At 42.3% G+C, this 13,618-nt stretch overlaps 1 protein-coding gene across 1 annotated transcript; it reads left to right on the top strand.

Moving 5' to 3' along the window:
- Positions 1 to 267: 267 nt before the first annotated feature.
- On the top strand, positions 268 to 12,548 carry LOC114479039 (armadillo repeat-containing protein 1-like). Its single transcript, XM_028472464.1, has 3 exons — positions 268 to 664; positions 1,137 to 1,211; positions 9,765 to 12,548. The coding sequence occupies exons 1-3, from the start codon at positions 614 to 616 to the stop codon at positions 9,954 to 9,956; spliced, it is 318 nt and encodes a 105-aa protein (XP_028328265.1). The 5' UTR covers positions 268 to 613; the 3' UTR covers positions 9,957 to 12,548.
- The last annotated feature ends 1,070 nt before the right edge of the window (positions 12,549 to 13,618 follow it).

Raw genomic sequence — 13,618 nt, 5'->3', positions numbered from 1 at the left:
TACAGCGGAGTGAGACGCAGCTGTTCCAGGAAATAGCGCTGTTTAGTAATTTGGGCTATGAAACGCACAAAATGTGGACACTTTCAAACTTATAGGTACAGTAGGCTATTGCAAATGGAAAAATAAATGATTTATAATTATATTATAATTAAAAAAAATAATCAAAATATTAATTCCGACTTGGGTAGGCACTGCCTACCTTGCCTACCCTGACGGCAGATCACTGATATTATGTACATGAGTTGGAAATATTTATTATTCATTACTTAAAAACTATGCTGAATTTGTCTAATTTATACCTGCTGTAAAAATGTCCTACATTATTGAGATCTAGTTTTTTGTGACAGTTGCTTTTTTTTTTCTGCTCGATTCTTGATTGTTAATGTTATCAACTGAATGTGTTTTGATTCAGTTGCTGTATTTTTGTTAATGTGGTTGTCATTTCTTTGAATTAAAAGAAAAATTATCAACCTGTCAAAAAAGTCACAACTAAAAAAGTTACAAAATTTACTTTTTTTTCTAATTTATGCTGATTTCTCCCGGCTAGAGTCGGAGGAGTCTGTGTGAGGAAGCTCTCTTAAAGATTAGAGGAGTGATCAGCTTCACTTTCCAGATGGCCGTCAAAAGATGCATCGTTCGCATCCGCTCAGACCTGAAGGCCGAGGTAAAGCTTTGTGCAACATTTCTAATATAGTCAGCATTACATTTCTTCTGCAGTCTTTATCCTAACGTTTATCATTAGCTCTGTGATCACATTGGAATGAGAAGGCTTTGATGATTATTGCTTTGAATGTACTGTTTTCCTTCGAAAATAGTTTTATCAATTAAAAAACCGTATGTATGATCACCTTATTTTAGTTTAGTTTTCCATTATTGATGTGATTTATTGATTTGTAATCCTTTAGTTTGTGGTTGAGCTACATTTAAAACCTTAACCTGAAATTCTACTGTATACATTCTGGTGCCAAAATTCGTATACATTTAGAATTTATTAAAAAGCCACAAGCAGACTGAGAGCTCCAGCATCGTGTTTATTTGTGTTTATTTGTTAAACTATGGTGACAGGAAGGTTTTATATAAATGTAGAAGCACCACAGCAATGATGAGAGGAAATAATAAAGTATTTTTGTATTTAGGCTCTTGCCTCTGCAATTGCTTCGACCCAAGTGATGAAGGCTCAGCAAGTAGTGAAAGCAGAAAATGGAGACGAGGCAAGTATTTACATTTGTACATTTCCCAAAATATTTATTAACAAAACAGAAATTTAACCAGATATTGCTGTTGTTTAAATAAAAAGATTATATTATCACTGTTTGTATACAGGAATTATTACCAGGGTTCTCGCTAGCGCTGTTGAGTGTAGGGGCCCCCAATGTTGTTGAAACACATACATCAGCAGCACTATTTATTTAATACAGACGATTAGCGCGTGTGCGTGTGTGTGTGTGTAAAATTCAACTTTATTTGTATAGCGCAAATTACAACAAAGTCATCTCAATGTGCTTATCAAAATATAAAATTCATAATAAGAAAGATAAAAACCCAACAAGATCCACATGAACAAGCATTTAGCGACAGTGGGAAGAAATCTCCAGCAGAACCAGGTTCAGAGGTGGCAGCCATCTGCGGTGACTGGTTGGGGTTAGTGAACAGAAGGACCAACAGAACAGGATAGAGAGATAGAACATCAGAGTGTCTCAGACTAGTTGAGCCGTGAACCACAGATCAGGAACTGCCATCATCAGCTTCACGACAGAAGAAATAGAGCCGACAGAGAAGGGAGAGGAGAAGGCACTGACTGCAGAAAAACATGATACAGTATTATCAAGTCAGCCTGTCTTGGCCTTGGACCTCACTATCAGTTTATGTGGACTGTAAATCAATTATGTGGACTGTAAATCAATAAGTAGGAGCCATATAAACAAAACACCAATGCACAGAAGCCAGCTCCTGCCTTCTCTTTGTCATACTATGATTTGTTGGATCAACTGTTGTGATGTCACGTTGTGGATGCCCAACTGCAGTGTTAATGTGTTGTTTTTTAACCTCGCTTGCAAACACACTGCTATTTATATGACTGTCGCGGGATTATCACCAGGAATTTTTCACAGAGTAGGGAGATTGCGTGGCACGCGAGCGAGAGCCACTGGCGCGTAGAATTTTATAACTCTCTGAGGGCCAAATTATTTTGAAGCAAAGCTAAAGTTTTTTTTTTTTTTCATCTTTGTTCCAGCCTTACTTTGAAGGCCCACCGCAGACTTTTTGACCTAAAGAGTTGACCATTTTTATGAGTTATTTTAAATGATTCCTCAGCGCTTGACAGTATCAATGCTCCGAGCGGAGCTTTGCTCTCGAAATACCACCCATGTAAGTTTAGAGAGACGGACCTCCTTTGGCCAGGTCATGTGACCTGGAGAACGTATCACTTTACGGCAGTCACGTGACCACAGGCTCAGATACTGTATACTCACTGGGCTAAGGTCTTTGTTAGTATTTTTCCGCCTGTTCGACTCCTGGTCATGACCAAGGCAAGCAAAAAGTTTAAAGCTGCTTCTGAGGAAGCTAAAAAGACGCTGCTGAAACACGGCCCCCTCCGCTGACTGCCTTCTGCCTGGCGCTGGACACCAGGTCACCTGTCCCCTGGTGTTCTAAAACTTTTGACCAGTAGTGTACAACATACATTATTTCATATCCAGAGCCAATATATATATAGATTTAAACATATCCATTTTTCCATGTTGAGCTTTTTCTGCTCATCTGACCTTTTAAAGTGTTTTCTAAAGTTATTTACGGGATGTGTTGTCGTAGCAACCATTGGAGCTTTACTCACTTGACACATCCTGCCCTGTCTGGCTCTTGTTGATTGTTATTGGTTCTGAGTGTGTCACTGATGTGGCAGGACTGTTACTCGCACCATTTTTTATTGAGGCCTTTATCACCGTAACATTCTGTCCTTTGTAATAAAGATAATGACCAACCACCTTGTGTCACGGTCCGGTGTGGGTGTGGACCCAAATGCAAGGAGAGATGGAGGCAGGATAGACGAGTAGCGTTCTTGGAACCAGTCCATGTTTATTCTTTAAAGCAAAAATCCCCAAATCTAAACTCAAAATCCAAAAAAACAGGGGAGTAGGAACAGGAAGCAAGAACAGGAATTACAGCACACGTGGAGGGAGACAACAGCGAACCTGACATTACACAACGAACCAGCAACCACACTGTGACCAAGCACTCATTAAATAGTGGAGGAGGCCTGATTAGGAATGGGCCACACCTGGGTGCAAACATGAGGGAGCTACTCAATCACCAAGCACTCACACAGACATCACTGGGGGGTGGAGCCACAAGCAGGAATCCCTGAAACACAGACAAGAGTTAACACCAGACTAGACTCAAAATAAACAAAGACACAGAATAACTAAACTTCCAACAGAACATAACACCTTGCATTATTGCCAGGGCTCTTTGTTTTCACAGATCACACTATTGAGTCACGATATTACTTGTTATTGTTCTTCAGATCTCATCGCTGCTTGTTCGTTTCTTTAAACATATTTATTTATTATATATTTACTGCACATGACTCTTTATTATTGTAAGTGCTGCTGTTTAAGATTTAACTGTTTCCTTAAAGTTTGAATAAAACAGTGGGATGGATGATAACAGCTTTACTGTTGTGTTTAACTGACAAACTATTTTAGGTCTTGATGATTTTAATAAACTCACACACCTCTACGGGCAATCGTGCTTTTCATATATATTACACAGTGACGTGCCGTGACCACTAGGGTTGGGTAGGCACGTTGCAAATCCAGACCACCAATGACAATTTCATATGTTTCTGCTGGCAAGTGTTAATTCAATTCAAATCTACTTTATTTGTATAAAGCAATTTACAACAAAGTCATCTCAATGCGTTATCAGAATATAAAATTCATAATAAGTAAGAAAAAACCCAACAAGATCCACATGAACAAGTATTTAGCCATCTAACAAAATCAACATCATAAAACACCATTAAATAAACATAAACAATTATTTAATATAGCCTCCATACTCTCCCAACAAGATATATGGACGAGCTAAGAGCCAGGATGTCAACACACCGGGAAATGAGAGAATGCTGTGCCCTCATTTTCACCGAAACCTGGCTCTCACACAACGTCCCGGAGTCGGCGGTGCAGCTCGAGACTCACTCGGTGCACTGCGGAGACAGGACAGCAGCCTCCGGTAAGAGGAAAGGAGGCGGTGTGTGTGTGTTTATCAACAACGCGTGGTGCGGAGATATACGGACCGTACACAAGCACTGTTCACCGGACGTGGAGTTTTTATTGCTGAGATGTCGTCCCTACTACCTACCAAGGGAATTTACGTCTGTGTTTCTGGCCGCTGTGTACATTCCGCCGCGAGCCAACACTACCGTAGCGCTACTCCACGACGTCATCAGCGAACTCGAGACGGCACATCCCGATGCCGTTTTGATTGCCGCCGGCGACTTCAACCACTGCAACTTACGGTCTGTATTTCCCAAATATTACCAGCATGTGGACATTCCCACCCTTGAGAAAAACACCCTGGATCATGTTTACACCAACATACGTGGGGCATACAGGGCTGCACCCCGCCCCCACTTCGGACAATCGGACCACATCTCTTTGTTCCTGTATCCGGCCTACAGACAAAGACTGAAGCACTCACCCCCGATCACCAAACAGGTTAAGCTCTGGACCCCAGAGACTGAGGGCACATTGCAGGACTGTTTTGCTAGGACAGACTGGGATGTGTTTAGAGCTGCAGCCACACTGGAGGACTCTTCTGTCAACGTACAGGACTATGCTGAGTACGTGACTGGGTACATTAGCACTTGTGTCAACAACATCGTACCCACCGCACAAGTCAAGAAGTTTCCCAACCAGAAGCCCTGGATAAACAGTCAGGCACGACACATGCTGCGTGCTCGCTCTGCTGCATACACATCTGGCAATGAGAGTGAGTACAAAACTGCAAAGTACGGACTGAGGAAGGCCATCACAGCGGCCAAGAAGCAGTACAGAGAGAAGCTGGATGACTTCTACTCCACTGCTGACTCCGGGCGGATGTGGCAAGGCCTGCAGCACATCACTGACTACAGGACCAGCTCCAGCACCACCAGCACCTCAGACAGCCTGCCAGATGACCTCAACACTTTCTACGCACGCTTTGAGACCTCCAACCCCAGCACAGAGAGGAGGCATCTACTTAACCCCCAACCGCCCTCCCACCCCCCACTGGTCGTCTCATCAGCCGAGGTACGCACGGCCCTGAGGAGGATAAACCCCCGCAAAGCAGCAGGACCAGACAACATCCCTGGGCGGGCCCTCAGAGCATGCACCAACGAGCTGACAGACGTGCTCACCTCCATCTTCAACCTTTCCCTCAGTCAGAGCACCGTGCCCTCCTGCTTCAAGACCACCACCATCGTCCCCCTCCCCAAGAAGAGCCCCCCCACCTGCCTGAATGACTACAGGCCAGTAGCACTCACTCCAATCATCATGAAGTGCTTTGAGAGGGTGGTGCTGACACACATTCGGAGCAGCATACCGGACACACTGGACCCCCTGCAGTATGCCTACCGTCCCAACAGGTCCAACTCGGACGCCATTGCTGCTGCCCTTCACTTCTCCCTCTCCCACCTGGAAAATAAAGACTCCTACATCAGGATGCTCTTTATAGACTACAGCTCTGCCTTCAACACGGTCATCCCCCACAAACTCACCCACAAACTGTTTTCCCTTGGACTCCACCCCTCCCTCTGTGACTGGCTCCAGGACTTACTGGCAGGCCCCAGTCTGTCAGGATTGGGTCCAGGACTTCAGCCAGCCTTATTACGAACATTGGCACTCCTCAGGGTTGTGTCCTCAGCCCCATCCTCTACACCCTCTTCACCCACGACTGTGTCGCCTCCCACAAGGACAACACCATCCTGAAGTTTGCGGACGACACCGCAGTGATAGGACGTATCACTGGTGGAGACGAAGCGGCCTACAGGGGGGAGGTGTCCAGTCTGGTGACGTGGTGTGAGGACAACAACCTCACCCTCAACACGGAAAAGACGAAGGAGCTGATAGTGGACATGAGGAAGGAGAGGCGTCCTCATCAGCCACTGTCTATCCAGGAGCTGGAAGTGGAAAGGGTGAGCAGTTTCAAATATCTTGGGGTCCACATCAGAGACGACCTCACCTGGACCCTCAACACCACACAGCTGGTGAAGAAAGCTCAACAGCGGCTGTACTTCCTGAGGAGGCTGAGGAAATTTGGAATGTCCTCAAAGATCCTCAGCAACTTCTACAGCTGCATTGTTGAGCCCATCCTGACCAGCTGCATCACCGTGTGGTACGGCAACACCACTGTCATGGACCGCAAACGCTTGCAGAGAGTAGTGAAGACTGCTACGAAGATCACCAGGACTCCGCTGCCCTCTCTGCAGAGCATCCACAAGCGCAGAGTCCACGGGAGACTCTGTGTTTATTTGTATAGCGCAAATTACAACAAAGTCATCTCAATGTGCTTATCAAAATATAAAATTCATAATAAGAAAGATAAAAACCCAACAAGATCCACATGAACAAGCATTTAGCGACAGTGGGAAGAAATCTCCAGCAGAACCAGGTTCAGAGGTGGCAGCCATCTGCGGTGACTGGTTGGGGTTAGTGAACAGAAGGACCAACAGAACAGGATAGAGAGATAGAACATCAGAGTGTCTCAGACTAGTTGAGCCGTGAACCACAGATCAGGAATTGCCATCATCAGCTTCACGACAGAAGAAATAGAGCCGACAGAGAAGGGAGAGGAGAAGGCACTGACTGCAGCAAAACATGATACAGTATTATCAAGTCAGCCTGTCTTGGCCTTGGACCTCACTATCAGTGGCCTAGTCAACACTTATTGTAAAAGTGACAAATCTCTTTCCATTTATTGGTAAGCTAACAGCGACTCAAAGGTCTGTAAACTCGACCGTTCACAGACGAGCCCATGTCCGCTCCAGTGGTTAGGTTATGTTATGATTCAGTCCTGTTTATGTGGACTGTAAATCATAACCAGCTACATCAGAATTTGAATCTCTTCATGTTTATTGAACCAGAAAATGCGACCATTTACAGATGAGCCCATGTCCACTCTAGCGGTTTGGTTATGTAATGATTCGATACAAAGAGTTTACGATATGATACGATAAGACTTATAATTTTTAAAGTACAACATCTTAAAGTTCCATTTCCAAAATGACTAATAAACTAGAACATCACAGCTAACGTATGCTTATCATCAACATCATCATCATGACATCCTTTTACAAACATTCATTCACATTCATCCATAGAGTACTCTACAACACCATAGTGTCTATGGTCCACACACACACTTTCTTTGCTGACCTGTGGGGGCAGCAACATGCCTCTGCTGCATCTATCGACTAGAAGAAGAACAACGAAGGGTAGACGGTCAACATGTCAGATCTAAAGGGAAATGAACACCTACGCGATACAAATCTCCACACATCTTAATATTGCAAGATCTTGTCCCACCCCTAGCAGCACACAGAAGGGAAGTGATGGAAAAGAGTGAAAGAAAACTAAGAACAATTTGGACACATTTTGATGTTATGTATGATTCCAGAGCAAAGTGTAGACTGAGCCATTTAAACATTTCATATAAGAGCAGTCTATCCATTAGTAATACTAACTAGACCTTTTGGATTTGAATTATTCTTGTAGCCCTCTGTTTGATGTTAAGTACACAAATACAACCTTCTAAATAATAGACACTGGATTTAGGGTTATTTTATTTTGAGCTACAAAACACCGACCATAGCTATTCAGTATGAGCTGTGTTTTTAGAATGATGGTCAAAATGTCAAAGAAGCCCCATTACACATTACTTGTTTCCACCTCAAAAGAAATGCCAGATGGAGACTGAACCGCAGCAGAAGTGTTTGCAGGAGGTCAGCTGACTGAGGGTATGCTGTTGAGCATTGAGTATCCCCACTGCTTCTTAGTTTTGGGATATTTTTTTCTTATTAACACAGCCTTTAAACACTCTTCTACTGTTACTGGACAGTATAGTCTTCCTAGACCACCTTGGACTGTCTCTAATGTAGTTCTGGCTTCTCATGGCGTTTTCGCGAATGAAGTCAGATGCCGAACTTGCATGATGCATGGCGGTATAACAGCTACTAAAGTCCTGTGAACGTTCGCGCTGCGCCGCAGGTAAGTAATCTTTTCAACAGTCAGCTGTTTCGAACTCTCACATGAGCTGCTACTTGGGATGGGAATTGACAAGTATTTAGCAATTATCGATACTGCTTATCGATTCGATTCCTTATCGATTCTCAATGGGTGAGGGAATTAAATAATACAAATGGATTTGTTTGCTTTCACTCTTTATTATATTATCTTTGTCTCTTTAATTTCCTGCAGGGATATCAACTCTCTTTTAATCCACCAGGTATTGATTGTTTTCACTGGATAATAATATATACAAAAGCACTGTATAAAATTAATTAATTATTATTATTATTATTATTATTATTATTAATACAATATATGACACATTTTGGCTACAGACATTTGAGAATATTTACAGTGTTCCTTTTGAACTTGAACAACTTGATCCAAACTAATTCAGACATAAAACAAATAATTATTCTGTATAAAAAGAACATATTAACCAAAAGAACAGCTGCACTTATTATGTATTTAAACGATAAAACTTTAGTTTAGCCTTTGTTTACATTTCTATAAATGGACCTTCAGCGACGCCATCCCCGTTGTTAGATGTGACATCAGCCGTGTGCGTGTGCGAAAGAGCAAACGAAAGACAACGATCAGTACCAGTCCGTCTCCCGTGTCTGATTACTTGTTATGAGGACATAAACTGGTGACGAGGTGTGTGTTCTTGCTGAAGTTTGTTGAACTTTAGTGCGAGTGTACAGAACCCAGAAGTGACTAGCGTAGCAACAGAGATGCTACAAACACAGCACGGAGGACAGCACAGCTGTGGGTTGAGGAGGTGGATTCTCCGCAATTGACAGCAAACAACTATATGGTGGAAGGAGCTTCACTTGATGCTAGCATAAACACAATATAGAGGACCTGGAGGAGTTTATTGTTACGTATTTGCGAGAGGAACCGATAAGCGGAATCATCAGGCAAGCAAACAAACGATTCCTTGGAATTGGATTACTGGGAGCCGGTTCTCAGAAAGAACCGGTTTTCGATTCCCATCCCTAGCTGCTACGTCCCTTTCTTGTCCTCCTCACCTCATCTGATCACAGAAATAGTCCATTTAAGACGATAGTTCATTATTTTGTTCTACCACTGCGTCGCATTGGGTCACAAACACTTCAGATCATCCCATAAAGGCGATATAACGGCTACTAAAAATGGAACTGATTGTGAGCGCTCACGCTAACCTTTAAACTGATCATAAAGATATTAACTGTGATATTAACCTGCCCTCACTATGTTTGTTTTACCTCCACCTCACCTGTTTGGAGCTGACTTTTTTCAAAATGTGGAATAACAACTTTTTTACCTTTGGTCCTCTGAATGAGGCTAAAGGGATGTATATCACTGTAGCAAAACCATTATAAAGTGATTTTGTTCATAATACTTCCCTTTAAGCATATTTATGTTGGATCCAAGTACAGAAAAAGGAAATGATCTTTAAGCATTCAATGACGTGTGTGTGTGTGTCTGCGCGTGTTGCTTTTATTCCCGTTTTCACAGATTCTATATCCATTCCCTGAAGATGGAGCGGTCCAGGTGGAGCAGAACTTAGACCTGCCGGACTACCTACCAGAGGACGAGAGTCCATCTCAGGAGCCAGACAAGGCAGTGAGTCGGATGGGATCAGGACAGGACGGCTCCAGCTGGCTCGGAACTGCGGCTAACTTTCTGTCTCGCTCTTTTTACTGGTGACCCCCAAATTCTCCATGCCTCTCCCACTCTTAATTCCAAACCAAAAACTGAACCAAAAGTTGTTGGGTTTGGTCAAACAATGAAGTGAGGCTTTGCACCGTTTTTCAACCAGTGTTTTACATATGAAAACAATCACAACTGATCATCTGTTACAAACCATACCATTGCGTCTCAATAAGCAGGAGCCATATAAACAAAACACCAATGCACAGAAGCCAGCTCCTGCCTTCTCTTTGTCATACTATGATTTGTTGGATCAACTGTTGTGATGTCACGTTGTGGATGCCCAACTGCAGTGTTAATGTGTTGTTTTTTAACCTCGCTTGCAAACACACTGCTATTTATATGACTGTCGCGGGATTATCACCAGGAATTTTTCACAGAGTAGGGAGATTGCGTGGCACGCGAGCGAGAGCCACTGGCGCGTAGAATTTTATAACTCTCTGAGGGCCAAACTATTTTGAAGCAAAGCTAAAGTTTTTTTTTTTTTTTTCATCTTTGTTCCAGACTTACTTTGAGGGCCCACCGCAGACTTTTTGACCTAAAGAGTTGACCATTTTTATGAGTTATTTTAAATGATTCCTCAGCGCTTGACAGTATCAATGCTCCGAGCGGAGCTTTGCTCTCGAAATACCACCCATGTAAGTTTAGAGAGACGGACCTCCTTTGGCCAGGTCATGTGACCTGGAGAACGTATCACTTTACGACAGTCACGTGACCACAGGCTCAGATACTGTATACTCACTGGGCTAAGGTCTTTGTTAGTATTTTTCCGCCTGTTCGACTCCTGGTCATGACCAAGGCAAGCAAAAAGTTTAAAACTGCTTCTGAGGAAGCTAAAAAGACGCTGCTGAAACCCGGCCCCCTCCGCTGACTGCCTTCTGCCTGGCGCTGGACACCGCCCCGCGCACACCAGGTCACTTGTCCCCTGGTGTTCTAAAACTTTTGACCAGTAGTGTACAACATACATTATTTCATATCCAAAGCCAATATATATATAGATTTAAACATATCCATTTTTCCATGTTGAGCTTTTTCTGCTCATCTGACCTTTTGAAGTGTTTTCTAAAGTTATTTACGGGATGTGTTGTCGTAGCAACCATTGGAGCTTTACTCACTTGACACATCCTGCCCTGTCTGGCTCTTGTTGATTGTTATTGGTTCTGAGTGTGTCACTGATGTGGCAGGACTGTTAATCGCACCATTTTTTATTGACGCCTTTATCACCGTAACATTCTGTCCTTTGTAATAAAGATAATGACCAACCACCTTGCATTATTGCCAGGGCTCTTTGTTTTCACAGATCACACGATTGAGTCACGATATTACTTGTTATTGTTCTTCAGATCTCATCGCTGCTTGTTTGTTTCTTTAAACGTATTTATTTATTATATATTTACTGCACATGACTCTTTATTAATGTAAGTGCTGCTGTTTAAGATTTAACTGTTTCCTTAAAGTTTGAATAAAACAGTGGGATGGATGATAACAGCTTTACTGTTGTGTTTAACTGACAAACTATTTTGGGTCTTGATGATTTTAATAAACTCACACACCTCTACGGACAATCGTGTTTTTCATATATATTACACAGTGACGTGCCGTGACCACTAGGGTTGGGTAGGCACGTTGCAAATCCAGACCACCAATGACAATTTCATATGTTTCTGCTGGCAAGTGTTAATTCAATTCAAATCTACTTTATTTGTATAAAGCAATTTACAACAAAGTCATTTCAAACTTTTGACCAGTAGTATACAACATACATTTTTTCATATCCAGAGCCAATATATATATAGATTTAAACATATCCATTTTTCCATGTTGAGCTTTTTCTGCTCATCTGACCTTTTAAAGTGTTTTCTAAAGTTATTTACGGGATGTGTTGTCGTAGCAACCATTGGAGCTTTACTCACTTGACACATCCTGCCCTGTCTGGCTCTTGTTGATTGTTATTGATTCTGAGTGTGTCACTGATGTGGCAGGACTGTTACTCGCACCATTTTTTATTGAGGCCTTTATCACCGTAACATTCTGTCCTTTGTAATAAAGATAATGACCAACCACCTTGTGTCACGGTCCGGTGTGGGTGTGGACCCAAATGCAAGGAGAGATGGAGGCAGGATAGACGAGTAGCGTTCTTGGAACCAGTCCATGTTTATTCTTTAAAGCAAAAATCCCCAAATCTAAACTCAAAATCCAAAAAAACAGGGGAGTAGGAACAGGAAGCAAGAACAGGAATTACAGCACACGTGGAGGGAGACAACAGCGAACCTGACATTACACAACGAACCAGCAACCACACTGTGACCAAGCACTCATTAAATAGTGGAGGAGGCCTGATTAGGAATGGGCCACACCTGGGTGCAAACATGAGGGAGCTACTCAATCACCAAGCACTCACACAGACATCACTGGGGGGTGGAGCCACAAGCAGGAATCCCTGAAACACAGACAAGAGTTAACACCAGACTAGACTCAAAATAAACAAAGACACAGAATAACTAAACTTCCAACAGAACATAACACCTTGCATTATTGCCAGGGCTCTTTGTTTTCACAGATCACACTATTGAGTCACGATATTACTTGTTATTGTTCTTCAGATCTCATCGCTGCTTGTTTGTTTCTTTAAACGTATTTATTTATTATATATTTACTGCACATGACTCTTTATTATTGTAAGTGCTGCTGTTTAAGATTTAACTGTTTCCTTAAAGTTTGAATAAAACAGTCGGATGGATGATAACAGCTTTACTGTTGTGTTTAACTGACAAACTATTTTAGGTCTTGATGATTTTAATAAACTCACACACCTCTACGGGCAATCGTGTTTTTCATATATATTACACAGTGACGTGCCGTGACCACTAGGGTTGGGTAGGCACGTTGCAAATCCAGACCACCAATGACAATTTCATATGTTTCTGCTGGCAAGTGTTAATTCAATTCAAATCTACTTTATTTGTATAAAGCAATTTACAACAAAGTCATCTCAATGCGTTATCAGAATATAAAATTCATAATAAGTAAGAAAAAACCCAAATAGATCCACATGAAGAAGTATTTAGCCATCTAACAAAATCAACATCATAAAACACCATTAAATAAACATAAACAATTATTTAATATAGCCTCCATACTCTCCCAACAAGATATATCTCATGACACGACAGCACATCCGTTGTTTGTGTTGGAAACACAGAAACACAGAGAAAAAGACAACAACTCAAAACAGCCTTAGTGAGGAGCATCCACAAAGCCAATACTTCCTTTTGTACCATTCACTGTGAAAAGTATTAAACATTTTCTGAACTTACCTTTGCTGAAGCTCTGGTAGCTCAGGTGTTGGTCTCCCATCTTTTAAAAGCTGTCATTTTTCCTCAAAAAAAAGTTTCTTTATCGTCTCTAGCGCTGTCATCCTGCCTGTAGTGTTATCCCTCCCCACTTGCTAGAGAACGTAGCAGCAGCGGTCACATGGGATCATTTCACTAATGCACTGAACTTATGTAAAGCATTTAGCATAGCGAGGTTACGTCCAAAGGCAGCATAGAGATCTGCCTTTGGACGTAAATGGTTGTCATCTTGGGGAACTGACTGCGCATGCGCAAACACATAAAAACACTCTATGGCAACAGAGGCAGAGCAGCCATGTGCTTTTG

This window comes from Gouania willdenowi, chromosome 17 (assembly GCF_900634775.1).
Source record: "Gouania willdenowi chromosome 17, fGouWil2.1, whole genome shotgun sequence".
Taxonomy (NCBI): Eukaryota; Metazoa; Chordata; class Actinopteri; order Blenniiformes; family Gobiesocidae; genus Gouania; species Gouania willdenowi.
This window is presented reverse-complemented; position numbering and strand designations above follow the sequence as displayed.

Coding starts and splice junctions, on each gene's coding strand:
- LOC114479039 (XM_028472464.1), top strand. CDS start 614: ATGGCCGTCAAAAGATGCATCGTTCGCATCCGCTCAGACCTGAAGGCC. Junction 665..1,136: donor GCTCAGACCTGAAGGCCGAG/GTAAAGCTTTGT, acceptor TTTTGTATTTAG/GCTCTTGCCTCTGCAATTGC. Junction 1,212..9,764: donor AAGCAGAAAATGGAGACGAG/GCAAGTATTTAC, acceptor CCGTTTTCACAG/ATTCTATATCCATTCCCTGA.